Here is a 16,882-nt window from a genome sequence, read left to right as displayed (position 1 = left end):
GGGTTGCGACCGTGCAGCATGCAGCCCAATGATGCTGTTTTGGAGGGGGCAGAGCATCGCGATCCAGCGTCAAACCAGCGCCTGCCCCGATTTCAGAGTTGGAAGCCATTCTCCCGATTTCGGCATTAAGCAAAGGAGAATCCCGCCCGATATTTCTGTGCCACACTTCATAGAATAGAATCCCTACAGTGCAGATGTAGGCAATTCAGCCCATCGAGTCTGCACCGGCCCTTGGAATGAGCACCCTATCCCCATAACCCCACCTAACCTTTTTGACACTATGGGGCAATTTAGCATAGCCAATCCACCTAACCTACACATCTTTGGACTGGGAGGAAATGGAGCACCCAGAGGAAACCCACGCAGACACGGGGAGAAAGTGTATACTCTGCACAGACAGTGACCCAAGCCGGGAATTGAACCTGGGACCCTGGAGCGGTGAAGCACTAGTGCTAACCACTGTGCTACCGTGCCACCAGGCATGTGTCACCAAGGATTGGCGATCAACCAATAGACAGAGGCCCAGAGTCAGTTTTCAGAGCATCATGGAGTCTCTTCCAGTCTCTGGTCTGCATATGACTGAAGTTTGTCTGTTTTCTGATTCAGGCAAATATCTTGCATCTTTCCCAGTTTGCAGATGTTTAGGAGGCACTGTGCTTGGATAATGATGACTTGTCATTGAGGCAATGTTTTTCCTCTGGTAGTTTCTGGATTAGCTTATTGTTTTCATCGAACCAATCTTCATGGTAGGGTCAAGAGCTTCTAGAGCGGTGAATTACACTTTATCCCGGAAGTGCACCCTTCCTCACTGCAGAGAGTGTCCATTTTTGCTATATGCGGGTGACTCGAGCTTCTGTGAGAGAGATTCCTTCATCACGACCTGTTTTAAGCCTTGAGACATTGAGACCTTTCTGCACCTTCATGTCCTAGGAACGTCTTTAGGTATGTCATGCAAGAGTGCCTTTAAGAAATGGATGTGTAAGCAACGTACCTTTAAGAAAACAGTGATGTCAGAGAGTGGGTGGAGCTCAGCTCAGTTCAGCCATTTTGAAGTTTCAGTTTTGAGAAGTGCCTGGCTGGTTTTGCTGAGAGCAGTTTAAAGTGCTTGGCTTTTTTGCTGTGAGCTGATTAAAAGGAGAAAGCCAGTTTGAGAAGTTCTGGTTTTGCAGTGAACTGGATTTCTGCCATGAAAGACTATCTCTGGATCATTTGGGTGATTTAAAGTAAAGCCTTTAACCTGATGTGATTTTGTTTAAAGGTGTTAAGTCTCTTGGAAGTTTGAAGGAACATTTTAAGGAATTGTTTACTGTTGCAATATTTTCTGAGTTATCTTTGAAGTAAGGGGTGTTAACATCTTAAATAAAAATTGGATCTCTTAAGTTGAGTTCATGAAATAAACAGTGTTTTGTGTTTAAAAACCCACATGTCCATAATTGAAATACCACACCTAGGGAACAAGCCGTGTGCTAGGAAAAGCAACAAATCCATTAAAGGGAGAGGTTGGTTGAACTCCATGATACATTTTCGGGTTCTGAAAACGCCTCGCCCATAAATTAAATTAATTTGTTCTTAATCTAGGACAAAAGTTCGGCCCAACATTGTGGGCTGAAGGGCCTGTTCTGTGCTGTATTTTTCTATTTTCTATCCTGCTGAAAACAAAGATAGGAATTGGGTCCAAGCACCTGTCGTTAGACAACTTCATCCAACAAAGAGGACTCCCTCCCCCTTCTTGACTTAATAAAATCACTTCACAATCCTTTGCTTTACACTCAAGACACACATTCTGCTAACACATTAATATCGTGTCAGGAAATGGTTACAAATATTAATCACCATATATGCATAAACATAATTATGACCATTTTGGCTGTTCATTGTCTCCTATTTCTCCTCGTTTACATGACCATCCATTGTGTAGTCCAGCAGTATCTCAGCATCTATAGGGACATTTTTGCCATCAGTACCACCTCTCTCCCTACTGGCTGTTCATCCTTTTTCTGGAATGTAATCCATTGGTTGTCTTCTCACCCTTATCTGCCAACATGACTCCTCTGCAGCCTCTCAGAATCAGATGATGCTTCTCCTCTCATTGCATCACTGCGTTCGGGTGCAGCTCCACTCTCTATCTGCTTCACAGTGGATGTAGCGATACCTCAAGGACTGCAGCGGTTCAAGAAGCTAACACACTACCACCTACTGAAGGGCAACTAGGGGTGGGCAATAAATGCTGGCCTAACCAGCGACACCCACATCCCATAAATGAATTTTTAAGAACTCACCCCCTCCCAACTTCATTCGATGTACTTTTGGCCATGTAAAGTACAACAGTTTTTTAAAAAGGAACACCGGACACATGATGAGGAGTAAACCATTCAGCCCTTCGAACCAGCTTTGCCATTCAATTAGATCATGGCTGATCTGGTGTGTGTCTCAACTCCACTCTGCCCCGCATAACCCTGAACTCCCTTGTCAACAGAAAATCTTTCTAATAAATTCAGTGACCCAGCCTCCACTATTTTCTGGTAAAATAAATGTTTTAAATTATTTATTCATTCAAGATACGTGGGCTTTGCTGGCTAGGCCAGTATTCATTGATGGTCCCTAATTGCCCTTGAGAAGGTGATGGTGAGCTGCCTTTTTGGACCACAACAGTACATGTGGTGTAGGTACACCCATGGTGCAGTTAGGGACAAATGATCTTTTGAGAAAAAATTCTCATCTCCATCTTAAATGGTAGACCTCTTATTCCTAACTGTGCACCCTGTTCTAGTCCCACTCGAGTGGAAACCGCCTCCTGGTATCTACCCTATCAGATCAATGCTGCAACGAGCCACGATTTCCCTCCCTGCAGCTGCCAACATTCCTGTTTCAATTGCATCTTAAATATGTAACCAGGCATTCCCCCCCATCAAATAAAATATGGTCAGATGCCAGGATCGTGGGCAGGCAGAATTCTTGCCCAGTAACACTTCTGAAGAGCTCAAAAATCCTACCCCAATGAATAACGTCACTCCGAATCCACAAGATGGTTGGGAAGAAAATGTTACATTGATGTCAAAGGGAATACTCAAGGCTGGGGTTGAGCCATGTTGTTAGGACAAATTAGAAGCATTTTAAATAAAATATTAAAAGATGTGTCACAGTTTGCAGTTGTTCCCCATTTTCCTATTAGGCAGCTGCACAAAGCTTCAGGCCATCCCTCAGGAACTGGACTACAGAATGTGCAAGTCCGCAACACTTGTTTTTGACAAATCTTTGGGAAAGCAGTAGCAGCTGATACTTGACTTGATATGTACAGGGATAATCAATGTAAAGGTGCACAGTACATTTAAAGATTAAGATATATATTTCTCAACTCAATCTCAGTCTGTATGTGAACAACATAAATGAGCTAAATGGGAAAACTAAACAAAATACTGCTACCTGAATTCTTTTGGATAACATTTCAGGACGTTCTAATTGAATAATACATATCGAAAGATTATGAATACCAATATCTCAAGTTGCAGCACACGAGCTGGCAAGTGTTATTAAACCTTTACATGTATTCACCTTAGGTGTATTTGTGTTGAATACAGTAACATTTTAGGATCAGTCAAGGCAAATCAGGTAAGTTTTTGACTTGCACATATATTCATTCCTAATGTAGTTATCCATTTTGAGGTGAAAGGAAAGTCAGTAATTAAAAGATGTAAAGTTTTATTCAAAATAAATGGAAACTTTTCCAATTGACTGGACGAACATAGGAGCTGTTATCTTTACGCTATACAGGCATCATTACTGAACCCCATGAATATCATCTTTGGCTGTGTTGAGGAACGCTTATGCTTCCTCAACCTTACAGTTATCAGATATTGTTAAGTGGTTCATACACATCTGTGACCAGTATTTAGCCAGTGTCTCTTTCTTCCTGTAAGTGGATCTCGACACACTCCTTGTAAATAGAAAATGCTAATCTTTGACTTTATCAGCTGCTGTCTCCAAACAGCTGTCCAAGTTCAAGTTCTTTGGCTGTGTGTCAATTTTCCATTCAGCTGTGGTGTGGCTGATAGTTTTTTTTCACAGCGATCTGACTGTTGAAGAACCTGCTATTGAAGCTCCTGCTATCAATTCAATGGCTACCTTTGAATCCTTCTTCTGTCTATGAGGCTAGCAGGACTGCCAGAAAAGTCCACTAAATGCATCTTGTAGAGCACGGTAACATGCAAGCGAAGAGGTGTAGCCTCCAGCAAGATCCTGGGGTGTGGCAGCACGTACATGGTTGAGGTACCTTAAAACAAAACAAAATCAGCTCTGAGAAATTAGTCTGCATACTTCCTCTGGGACAAATACAAGTAATGGAAAAATAAATTAATACGAAAGTTATATCAATATTTTCATACAGTTGATAGGTTTCTTAGTGATTGTAGAGCTCAAAAATTAACTTCTAAAATACCCTAGTTAATACTTCAAGGTGGCAGTATGGCAAGTACCAATTTTGAAAGCAGTAAGCAATAGAAGATACATTAGCTGTTGCTAATATTAATGAAAAGTCAGCTACTGTTTACAAAGTTTTCTTCCCAGATGCTGTATTCTACCATAAAACACTCTGATGTAAAGAGAGATATCCTCTCCAGGTAAGCTCAGATGAATTCCAATATATTGGTTTCCAATCAGACTGTAACTGTACTATATTGTGTTGGTGTACCTCAAAATATGTATTACATAACCCATACTCACTCCTTAATAAGAGCAGCACTGGGTCACTGGTCTATCTAAGCACTTTAGGTAGACCAGTGACCCAACAAAATCTTTGCAAATGGGAATTTTGCCAAAGGATCCACTTCAGGATATGCGAGGAATGTACTTGGTCTTATTTTGTTGCTAGCATCTTCTGGAGTCCACAATATGATGAATTCAGTGAAAACGTAGAAAGGCATGGGTTAATCAGGCAGTAAACATGGTTCATTAAAGGGCAGATTTTGCTTAAGTAATTTAATTCTTAAAAAATAAATCCATGTATAGATAATGGGAATGCAGTGCATGTAAATATGGAATTTCAGAAGGTATTCGATAGGGTGCCATATAAGAAACTTGTTGTAAACATTAATACATGGGATTTCCTGGTCCTGCCGTTGTCAACGGGGTTTTCCCATTTAATCACCCCTCGTCGCCAGGAAACCCGAGGCGGGGGTGCACTGTCGATGGGACCAGAATATCCGGCGGGCGTGAACAGCCCAGTAAATTCTGCCCACATTTTCTAATTTAACAGTAGAACACTTGACAGGTCCTGTGGATGAAAGTGTTTTGACGATAAACTGTAAACTATTGTTTCCACTTTTGGTAAATCACATAAAACTCGGGATTATCTCTAGAAGACGCAAGGAAGAAGGTAGAAGAAACGTTTTCATACACGTTGTTAATCCATAGACAACTTCATAATAAGTGGCTTCTGAAACAGAGACTATAATCATTTATTAAATAAGTATCAGCAAAAGAATACAAGAAATTGGAAACAGGCATGGGAGTAGGAATAATGTAGCTAACCAGTTGACAAGGTAGCACGGTGGTCAAATTGTCTCCTTCCATGATGTAATTTACTATTTTAAGAATACACCTTTTTACAGCTTGTTAATGGAACATTTGTGCAAGTGCTGACCATTCCCTTTGCATTCTACGATATCTGCTACAAGGCAGTGCAGTTAAAGGATATATTTTCTTAGTGGTTTTTCAAGCAGAGGTTGCAAATGTGCATGGTTCCAATGTTAGTTCATTCTGAAGCCAGTTGGTGAGTTAGGAAACCAGACACCAATCTTTTGCTTAATACTGGCTTTATTTACAGAATACAACATTATAAATGCCTTCCTCCTCCCTAACCAAAACCCAGTGCCCCAGAAGTATCTCTATAAGATTTTCAACGAAGACCTTGTCTGTGTTTGTGGCGGTGGTGTGTAACAAATCACTCGCACAGTCTAAGTTGCTGTGACAACATGCATGTTTACATGCCTGTTGTAGTCTGGAGCTAAGGATGAGTGATGGTAGAGGCTCTAACTGTCCATCAAATGGCTGACCAGGAACCTCTCCCACTGTTACCACCTGCCTGGCTTTTCTTATTCTGAAGTGTGGAGCAGGAAAGTAAGAGGAATAAGTGGATATACTATGATGCAAATTGTAAAGAAGAAGAAATTCATTGCAAAGTCAACTGGAACACATTCTGTCTAGACTGTTATTACTAAGGTGTAATAAAATTATAAAACCTGTACTATTCAGAGCAGCTCAGTAACTTCGAAGCTTGGGAGCTGCAGTAGAAACATAGAACATTACAGCGCAGTATAGGCCCTTCAGCCCTCGATGTTGCGCCGACCTGTGAAACCACTCTAAAGCCCAGCTACACTATTTCCTTATCGTCCATATGTCTATCCAATGACCATTTGAATGCCCTTAGTGTTGGCGAGTCCACTACTGTTGCAGGCAGGGCATTCCACGCCCTTACTACTCTCGGAGTAAAGAACCTACCTCTGACATCTGTCTTATATCTATCTCCCCTCAATTTAAAGCTATGTCCCCTCGTGCTAGACATCACCATCTGAGGAAAAACGCTCTCACTGTCCACCCTATCCAATCCTCTGATCATCTTGTATGCCTCAATTACGTCACCTCTTGAGCCTGTTTTCTTTAGAGAGAAAAAGGTTAAGTCCCTCAGCCTTTCCTCATAAGATCTTCCCTCCATACCAGGCAACATTCTGGTAAATCTCCTGCACCCTTTCCAATGCTTCCACATCATTCCTATAATGCGGCGACCAGAACTGCACGCAATACTCCAAATGCGGCCGCACCAGAGTTTTGTACAGCTGCAACATGACCTCATGGCTCTGAAACTCAATCCCTCTACCAATAAAAGCTAACACAGCTAACGCCTTCTTAACAACCCTCTCAACCTGAGTGGCAACTTTCAGGGATCTATGTACATGGACAGCGAGATCCTCTGCTCATCCACACTGCCAAGAATCTGACCATTAGCCCAGTACTCTGTCTTCCTGTTATTCCTTCCAAAATGAATCACCGTACACTTTTCTGCATTAAACTCCATTTGCCACCTCTCAGCCCAGCGCTGCAGCTTATCTATGTCCCTCTGTAACTTGTAACATCCTTCCACACTGTCCACAACTCCACCGACTTTAGTGTCATCTGCAAATTTACTCACCCATCCTTCTACACCATCCTCCAGGTCATTTATAAAAATGACAAACAGCATTGGCCCCAAAACAGATCCTTGTGGTACACCACTAGTAACTGGACTCCAGTCTGAACATTTCCCATCAACCACCACCCTTTGTCTTCTTCCAGCTAACCAATTTCTGATCCAAATTGCTAAATCTCCCTGAATCCCATGCTTCTGTATTTTCTGCAGTAGCCTACCATGGGGAACCTTATCAAACGCTTTACTGAAATCCATATACACCACATCAACTGCTTTACCCTCATCCACCTGTTTGGTCACCTTCTCAAAGAACTCAATAAGGTTTGTGAGGCACGACCTATCCTTCACAAAACCGTGTTGACTATGTCTAATCAAATTATTCCTTTCCAGATGATTATACACCCTATCTCTTATAAACCTTTCCAAGATTTTGCCCACAACAGAAGTAAGGCTCACTGGTCTATAGTTACCGGGGTTGTCTCTACTCCCCTTCTTGAACAAGGGGACAACATTTGCTATCCTCCAGTCTTCTGGCACTATTCCTGTAGACAAAGATGACTTAAAGATCAAAGCCAAAGGCTCAGCAATCTCCTCCCTAGCTTCCCAGAGAATCCTAGGATAAATCCCATCCGAACCAGGGGACTTATCTATTTTCACACTTTCCAGAATTGTTAACACCTCCCCTTATGAACCTCAAGCCCTTCTAGTCTAGGAGCCTGAATCTCAGTATTCTCCTCGCCAACATTGTCTTTTTCCTGTGTGAATACTGACGAAAAATATTCATTTAGCACCTCTCCTATCTCCTCGGACTCCAAGCACAACTTCCCACTACTGTCCTTGACTGGCCCTACCCTTACCCGAGTCATTCTTTTATTCCTGACATATCTATAGAAAGCTTTAGGGTTATCCTTGATCCTACCTGCCAAAGACTTCTCATGTCCCCTCCTGGCTCTTAGCTCTCTCTTTAGGTCCTTCCTAGCTAACTTGTAACTCTCGAGCGCCCTAACTGAACCTTCATGTCTCATCTTTACATAAGCCTCCTTCTTCCTCTTGACAAGTGTTTCGACTGCCTTAGTAAACCACAGTTCCACTTTTATTTTAAGAAAATCTTACACTCTAAAGCTCTTGCAAAATGCAAAATAAGAATAAGAATTTTAACTAAATATTTAACTACCAGAAAGGGTGTTTTTATGGCTCTGCTTAAGCAAAGGGAAAGGGTAATCAAACATGTGAGGCAATTTTCTTTCAAACGGATCTGAGGATAATAAAGATGCTTGTCACTTTTGTAGTCAAATTTGAACCTGCTTGTTATGATCTGGACTGGACTACACCGAAGGGTGGTGGAAGCAGATTCAATAGTAATTTTCAAAAGGGAATTGGATGGAAACGTGAAAAGGATAAATTTGCAGGGCTATGCAGAAAGAGCAAGAGAATGGGACTAATTTGATAGCTCTTTCAACGAGCCGGTATGCAGGCCAACTGGGCCTTTTCCTGTACTCTGCAATTCAATCTCAGGAGGCAAAGATTCTTTTGCTAAAAATGAGGAAAGTTTGCTATTTTTAAAAATCAGTGTTACATTTAGAATGCCAGAGTACAATGACAGATTAAAAGAAAATTCCAAACAGCATTTTTAGAAAAACCCTTTATTTGCTGTATCCTACAGCAGCAACTTACATGTGCACTTAATGCATCCCAAGCATCTTTAATGTAGCAAAATGTCAGAAAGCATTTCACAAAGGGGAGGATGAAACATTGACTGGGAACTAAAAGATTAGAAATAACATCCAGCAAAAGGCTGATATCAATACACTTCAGAACATGTATCAAGTGCTAGTGGCAACATTTTTATGCCATAAATGACCAGATAATCTCTAGTGGCATTAATAACAACATTTTGGGACTTATTTTATATGGTTTCACCTGAGCTTATGCTCTCACGATTAGATTCAGTTTAAGAAGAGTTAATGTCCAGAGTTACATCGTTCAATGTTGAAAATGCTAGTAGTCACTGGACAAAAGGTATAGATCCAAGCAATTGGAAATGTCAGTGACCTATCCTGGATAGAAGTAGGGCAGCCTTCAAAGTGTTTACCTTTTGAGAATATGCCTGCTTTCAGATATTAGGTTTAGTTCTAAGCAATTCCTACCATTGTGATGGAATGGGCGCTGATTTCTTTGATCCTGAAGCGGGACAAGGATCCACTGCAATGTGGGTCATATAGACCGATCTCGCTCCTCAATGTTGATGCTAAGTTGCTGGCGAAGGTGCTGGCTACGAGAATTGAGGACTATGTCCCGGGGGTGATTCATGAGGACCAGATGGGATTTGTGAAGGGTAGGCAATTAGGCAATTAAATACAAATGTGCGGAGGCTCCTCAATGTGATTATGTGGAGGGGGAAGCGGAGGTAGAGGCAGCTATGGACGCGGAGAAGGCCTTTGACCAGGTGGAGTGGGAGTATCTTTGGGAAGTGTTGCGGAGGTTTGGGTTCGGGGAGGGGTTCATCAGTTGGGTCAGGCTGCTATATAGAGCCCCGGTGGCGAGTGTGGCTACGAATCGGCAGAGGTCGGAGTACTTTCGGCTGTACCGGGGGATGAGGCAGGGGTGCCCCCTATCCCCCTTGTTGTTTGCACTGGCAATTGAGCCTCTGGCCATGGCACTGAGGGAGTCCAGGAAATGGAGGGGACTGGTCTGGGGGGGGGGAAGAGGAACACCGGGTGTCGTTGTATGCCGACGACCTGTTGCTGTATGTGGCAGATCCAGTGGAGGGGATGGCGGAGGTCATGCGGATCCTAAGGGAGTTTGGGGACTTTTCGGGGTATAAACTCAACGTAGGGAAGAGTGAGCTCTCTGTGGTGCATTCAGGAGACCAGGGAAGGGGGATAGACGAGCTACCGCTGAAGAGAGCAGAAAGGAGCTTTCGGTATCTAGGGATCCAAGTAGCTAGGAATTGGGGGGCCCTGCACAGGCTCAATTTGACGCGGTTGGTGGAGCAGATGGAGGAGGATTTTAAAAGATGGGATATGCTGGCACTCTCGCTAGCGGGTAGGGTGCAGTCGGTCAAAATGACGGTCCTCCCAAGGTTTCTCTTTGTGTTCCAGTGCCTTCCCATTTTGATCCCCAAGGCCTTTTTCAAACGGGTAAGTAGGAGCATCATGGGTTTTGTGTGGGCGAATAAGACCCCGAGGGTGAAGAGTGTGTTTCTGGAGCGTAGCAGGGACAGGGGGGGGGGGCTGGCGCTGCCAAGTTTGTGCGGCTATTATTGGGCAGCCAATGTGGTGATGATCCGTAAGTGGGTAATGGAGGGGGAGGGGGCGGCGTGGAAGAGGTTAGAGATGGCGTCCGGTGTGGGCACGAGCCTGAGAGCGCTGGTGACGGCACCGCTGCTGCTCTCGCCGACAAGGTACACCACGAGTCCGGTGGTGGCGGCGACGCTGAAGATCTGGGGGCAGTGGAGACGACACGGGCGAGGTGGGAGCCTCGGTTTGGTTCCCGATTCGGGGGACTCATCGGTTCATCCCGGGAAGGATGGATGGGGGGTTTCGGAGCTGGCATCGGGCAGGGATTAGAAGAATGGGGGACCTGCTCATTGATGGGACGTTTGCGAGCCTAGGGGCACTGGAGGAGAAGTTTGGGCTACCCCCTGGAAACGCTTTCAGGTACATGCAAGTGAGGGCGTTTGTGAGGCGGCAGGTGAGGGAATTCCCGCTGCTCCCGGCACAGGGGATTCAGGACAGGGTGATTTCGGGTGTATGGGTTGGAGAAGGCAAGGTTTCGGCGATTTACCAGGAGCTGAAGGAAGAGGAGGAGGCCTCGGTGGAGTTAAAGGGCAAGTGGGAGGAGGAGCTAGATGAGGGTCTGTGGGCTTATGCCCTGAGTAGGGTTAACACTTCCTCCTCTTGCGCCAGGCTCAGCCTAATACAGTTTAAAGTTACTCACAGGGCGCATATGACAGGGGCGAGGTTGAGTAGGTTCTTTGGGGTGGAGGTCAGATGTGGGAGGTGCACGGGAAGCCCGGCAAGTCACGTCCATATGTTCTGGTCGTGCCCGGCACTGGATGGGTTTTGGAGTTTTGCGAGGACTATGTCCAAGGTGGTGAAAGCCCGGGTCAAGCCGAGCTGGGGGTTGGCATTATTTGGGGTATCAGACGAGCCGGGACTGCAGGAGGCGAAAGAGGCCGGTATTCTGGCCTTTGCCTCCCTGGTAGCCCGGCGGAGGATTTTGCTACTATGGAAAGATGCGAAGCCCCCTAGTGTGGAAGCTTGGATCAATGACATGGCAGGGTTCATCAAGCTGGAGAGGATAAAGTTTGCCTAGCGAGGGTTTGTGCAAGGGTTTTCCAGGCGGTGGCAACTGTTCCTAGACTATCTCGCGGAGCGTTAGGAGGTCAGCAGCAACCCAGGGCTGGGGGGGGGGGGGGGGGGGGGGGGGTCTTTTGGAGAGGTGTTTGGGTGGGTGGGGGGTGTTTCCCTATTGGTGTTTTTAAATGTCATATGGGGGTTATTGTATATGGGGGAAATCCAATGTATAATTTTTGATTGTTGTGTTCTTGTTTCTTTCTTTTGTTGGGAGGGGGGGGGGGGGGAGGGCTTTGTTGAAAATTTGAATATATATATATATATATATTTTTAAAAAACCATTGCAATGGAATTGTTTTCATTCGGTGCACTTTACAGGAAGCTTAGCTGTACAGCGAGAAATGTCGAATTAATTTCATTCAAGGTGGTGCCCATGATTTAGAGCTCAGCAGGCCAATTCTCTCAAAGTATATGTTTGAGGGAGTGATCAGAGGACTGTGTTTATTTAATTCTCTCTATGCAATGTTGGTCTGTCAGGGACAATATAATAGAAACAGCGTACCAGCAGAACATGCTATGATCTTTTGGCAAAGAGCTAGCCAGCTTGAAAGTGACTTATGCTTAATTATTTATATAGTATGAGGAATGGTGGGAAATAGATAGAGCTCACAGGAAAATGGTAATCTATCTATTTTAAGATTCTATCGGTCAATAATTGGGCCTCATCTTACTAGAGTGCTTTTCAGTCCACCTTCTGTAAACATCGGGATGCGCGATTCTCCGAGCCCCGCGCCGGGCCAGAGAATCGCCGCAACCATGCCACACCGCCCTGACGTCGGCGCGTGATTCTCCGAGGTGCAGAGAATCAGCGCCATTTGCGCCGGCGCCGGTCGTGGGCCGCTGTATGAGGCCGGGCTGCCGATTCTCCAGCCCGGATGGGTCGAACGGCCGCGCGGAAACGGCAGAGTCCCGCCCCTGCTGGTAGGAACTCGGTGCGAAGGGTCGGGGGGCGGCCTGTGGGGCGGGGAAAAGCGCTCTTTCACTGGGGGAGGCCTCCAATGGGGTCTGGCCCACAATCGGGGCTCACCGATCGGCACCCCCCCCCCCCCCCCCCCCCCCCCCGGGCCTACTTTGTTCCGCTTCCGGACCCAGAACCCCCGCGCCATGTTGCGTCAGGGCAAGAGCGTTGAAGAAGTCCCCCGAGCATGCGTGGGTTGGCGTGGCCCAACTGCACATGCGCGGATTGGCGCGGCGCCCATTCGGCATGTCCACATTGACTCTTACCAACTTTTACAGATGCACCATAAAAAGCATCCTATCAGGCTGCATCACAGCCTGGTATGGCAACTGCTCGGCCCAGGACCGCAAGAAACTTCAGAGAGTCGTGAACACCGCCCAGTCCATCACACAAACCTGTCTCCCATCCATTGACTCCATCTACACCTCCCGCTGCCTGGGTAAAGCGGGCTGCATAATCAAAGATCCCTCCCACCCGGCTTACTCACTCTTCCAACTTCTTCCATCGGGCAGGAGATACAAAAGTCTGAAAACACGCACGAACAGACTCAAAAACAGCTTCTTCCCCACTGTCACCAGACTCCTAAATGGCACTCTTATGGACTGATTTCATTAACACTACACCCTGTATGCTTCATCCAATGCCAGTGCTTATGTAGTTACGTTGTATATCTTGTGTTGCCCTATTATGTATTTTATTCCCTTTTCTTCTCATGTACTTAATAATCTGTTGAGCTTCTCGCAGAAAAATACTTTTCACTGTACCTCGGTACACGTGACAATAAACAAATCCAATCCAATCCAATTGTTTTGTTTAAATACATGCTACTGACAGCCACAGGACTGTTGAAAACAATAAATCATTTATTAGTCTCGGACTTTCATACAAGGATTTCCAAACTTCGCTCTTGAAGAACATCCCTTGGAATCGTCCTGGGTTTCAACCTCTTGTTCCGGTCTTCATCTGCCCTGGATTGCCACGTGCATTCAAGCTTCCACACAATCTCTCAGGACTGGGACTGTAGTCATTCTCCAGAGCCTAAGTCCCGCGATTCCAGAAACAGGAAAGTTTTGGGGGTCTCAGTAATGGGATGGGGAGAAACAGATTATAGAGGAATGGGAAAGTCCCTGGAATATACATATGTTAATGTATAGTTAAGGAAGTTGATAGGGACAGACAGCTTAATACACGGAAGGCAAAATCAAAGAACAACAAAGATACAATTGACTAGATCCTGAAAAACCAGGAGAGGCAGTTGCCATCCAGCGCCAAGTTTACAACAAACAAGCTTCTAAGTTTTAGAGCCAAGGCAGTGCAGAAAAGCTTTGTAACAGCAGTTTTAAAATCTCTTTGCTGGACCTGGAAAAAGATTCCCAGATTTGAGTACTATCCCTGTATTGTGTGGTAACTTTAACTGGTTATTCAATTTGGATGTTGTTTGGGAAACAGGGAAAGTCTTACAGAATTCAGATATCGTAGATAAATTGTGTAACAAGGAATACATTCTATAAAAAGTGTGTTAAATAATTTGTAAACCTTAATTACGTGAGAGTAGAGTTGTCCTGTTTGTGTGTATTTGTCTTTTCTTTAATAAATAGTCTTTAATAATTGCTACACGACGACTGGGCTATTTATTCTCACTGGGCTTTCACTTGTCTCCTCACACCAAAAATTATAAAACTATACACCCCCACAAACTGGTGTTCCAAGTTGGGATACCCTTACAGATAACATCAGCATGCGTTGTGACATTACCACGTAGGGTTTTGCTCAGCTTTCACACTTAATAGCACAAAAGCATAATTAATATGTGGACAAAGAACACCTGACACACTTGCAAAGCCTCCACCTGCCCAGGAACAAGAGACAAAATGATGCAAGTCACTCCTACCAAGGAGACTCATCTTTCATGGTTTTATGTGACTTGAGCTACATAACCAAGAACAATGCCTGTCCTGCAAAAGTTAGACAAGTCTGTAAGGATCCATGACATGCATATTTGTAAGAATCTTCCAATCACAATGAGATGTGTACTTTCTTACTTTGTATTGTAATGTTACTTGAGAAAGCATGACCATTCTCAAACAAAATTTGAAAGAAATATGTGTCCTCTAAAATCATCTGAACTCCCAAATGTCTCACCTTAGAATATGAAACATCCATCCACTGCTTAGTCTAATTATAAGCCGCCAAAAAGTCACAGATTGCATTTCAATACTGTAGCCATCTGGGATGGCCACTTCCAACTAGGTACAGAGAAACTCGCAAAGGCTAGCGGGTAAAATGGACAAGCCAAGACTCAGGCAGGCTCAGAGCCTGAAATGCATATTTGTAGCAAGAAGTCCAGACGGTATCGAAACTCCGTCCAATTAGCATTTTAATGGGGCCGATTAGCATTTGATGGCCCATCTTCACCAAAACAAAGGACTGGTACTCAAGCAACCAGGACAGTCTCAGACATTTCGGCGCCACTCCCTGTTCAAGAGAAACGCAAACAACGGGGTCAGTGACCGCTTGGGAACGCCCAACCATCCAGATCCCCGCCCATTTATTGGCTAACTAATTGAACAGAGTGATCAGGGATCACCCAATTAGTAAGGCCCAAATGAGCGCGAAAACCCCCCGAGTATAAGAAGAAAGTTCGCCATATGTTCGCTCTCTTGGTCCTGGTACCCCGGTCACGGCCATCGCCAAGTGCAGCAACACCAGAAGCAAGTACAGGTTCAACGCCCGCTACCAGACGGATGAGCCTAGCTGAGCAGCAGTTTCTCCTTCAAACCCGATAGATCCAGAAGCAAACAGCGGCTACTGTTTTCTGACCTAAGCCGGGTGCCCGAAGTTAAGTACAGGTTGTCTTAGTCGATAGGTGTAGTTAACTAGTAGTGTTTATGTTGCATGACTAATTGTGTGTAAATAAAGTACCCTTGACCTTGAACTGACTAACTGGTGTTTGGCTCTTTGATCGACAGTTGGTTGAAACTTGTGGTGGTATCATTTGATACCTGGCGACTCTAAGCATTAGGACATAGATAACAAAGAAAGAAGGGCAAACTCACTGATTGCCATAATAGGAACAGAGCCACAGAAAAGACAAGTAAAAGAAACTCGCAACAGTTATTGGCGACATCTGACAGGATTCGACCCAGAAGTGACCGTGTCACCCCAAGAGAACCCACAAAAGCATTTGAGTTAGAATCCAAATTGCCAAAATAAAAGAAACCACAAGCAAAACCAGTATCGATCAAACCTCCAGAATTCGGAAGTGTGTAATTTGCATGCATACTAACAAAGGGATATGAGGTAATCCCGATAGATTTTGTTGCGTGAAACTTTCGGGAGTTACGTAAACCGGAAAATAGCTTGAGCCGTACCAATGTTTGCACCACCGCTTTATTCCCCTGGTTCCAAATTCCCGGGAGACAGAAGTAATTGTAGGGATGGCCATGAAGGCAATGGAACGCTTTATGCATCCACAAGTGCCCGAGGTCGCAGCGACCAATAGATCATAACAGTGTCCCGTATGGGAAGAAGAGCTTAGGAGATATCTAAAGATGGTCGGAATTTTGCTCAAATGAAGAGACAGGTCCTGGCAGCATAGGACAGACTTGGTGGGACAGCCTGACCGAGATCCATAAAAAGAGTTTGACTAAGATTCGTAAGCCGATGGCAATCGTGTCCTGTCTGGCACAATTGCGAGACACAGAGGAGGTCGTGAGGACGCTCCGCAAGGAGCTTGAGGAGAAGGAGAAAAGTAGAGAGGGAGATTTAAGTGAAAGCGAGAGATTAAATGTACAGCTCCGGGAGCAGTTAGCAGCGAAGGACAAGGAAATGGATGATGTCAAGAGGGCACATCAATCCTGTCTCGCCCACCTTAGCAGCTTTCAAATCCAGTACGATAAGGCCTACCAGGACACACAACGTGCTGTAATGGTAAGAGAAGAGACAGAGAATCAGGTACAACAGTTAAAGAAACAGATCTAAAGGCAGCCCTCCGAGCATAGAATCATAGAATTTACAGTGCAGAAGGAGGCCATTCGGCCCATCGAGTCTGCACCGGCACTTGGAAAGAGCACCCTACCCAAGGTCTACACCTCCACCCTATCCCCATAACCCAGTAACCCCACCCAATACTAAGGGCAATTTTGGACACTATGGGCAATTTAGCATGGCCAATCCACCTAACCCGCACATCTTTGGACTGTGGGAGGAAACCGGAGCACCCGGAGGAAACCCACGCACACACGGGGAGGATGTGCAGACTCCGCACAGACAGTGACCCAAGCCGGAATTGAACCTGAGACCCTGGAGCTGTGAAGCATTTGTGCTATCCACAATGCTACCGAGCACTCCACAGTTCCACCACGGAACAGAGTTTGGTGGATCATG

General features: G+C 45.0%; 1 protein-coding gene across 2 annotated transcripts in view; it reads right to left on the bottom strand.

The window, feature by feature from the left end:
- Positions 1-3,682: 3,682 nt before the first annotated feature.
- The window catches only part of mnat1 (MNAT1 component of CDK activating kinase), a 238,372-nt gene continuing 225,172 nt past the window's right edge, over positions 3,683-16,882 (bottom strand). For both annotated transcript variants that reach the window (XM_072491853.1, XM_072491861.1), the window contains exon 8: positions 3,683-4,270. In XM_072491853.1, coding sequence (XP_072347954.1) covers positions 4,150-4,270 — 121 coding nt within the window. In that variant the 3' untranslated portion in view covers positions 3,683-4,149. The remainder of the gene's footprint in view (positions 4,271-16,882) is intronic.

The sequence above is a fragment of the Scyliorhinus torazame genome, chromosome 2 (genome assembly GCF_047496885.1).
Source record: "Scyliorhinus torazame isolate Kashiwa2021f chromosome 2, sScyTor2.1, whole genome shotgun sequence".
Taxonomy (NCBI): Eukaryota; Metazoa; Chordata; class Chondrichthyes; order Carcharhiniformes; family Scyliorhinidae; genus Scyliorhinus; species Scyliorhinus torazame.
Note: the sequence above shows the minus strand (reverse complement) of the source record. Positions and strands in the feature narration are given on the sequence as shown.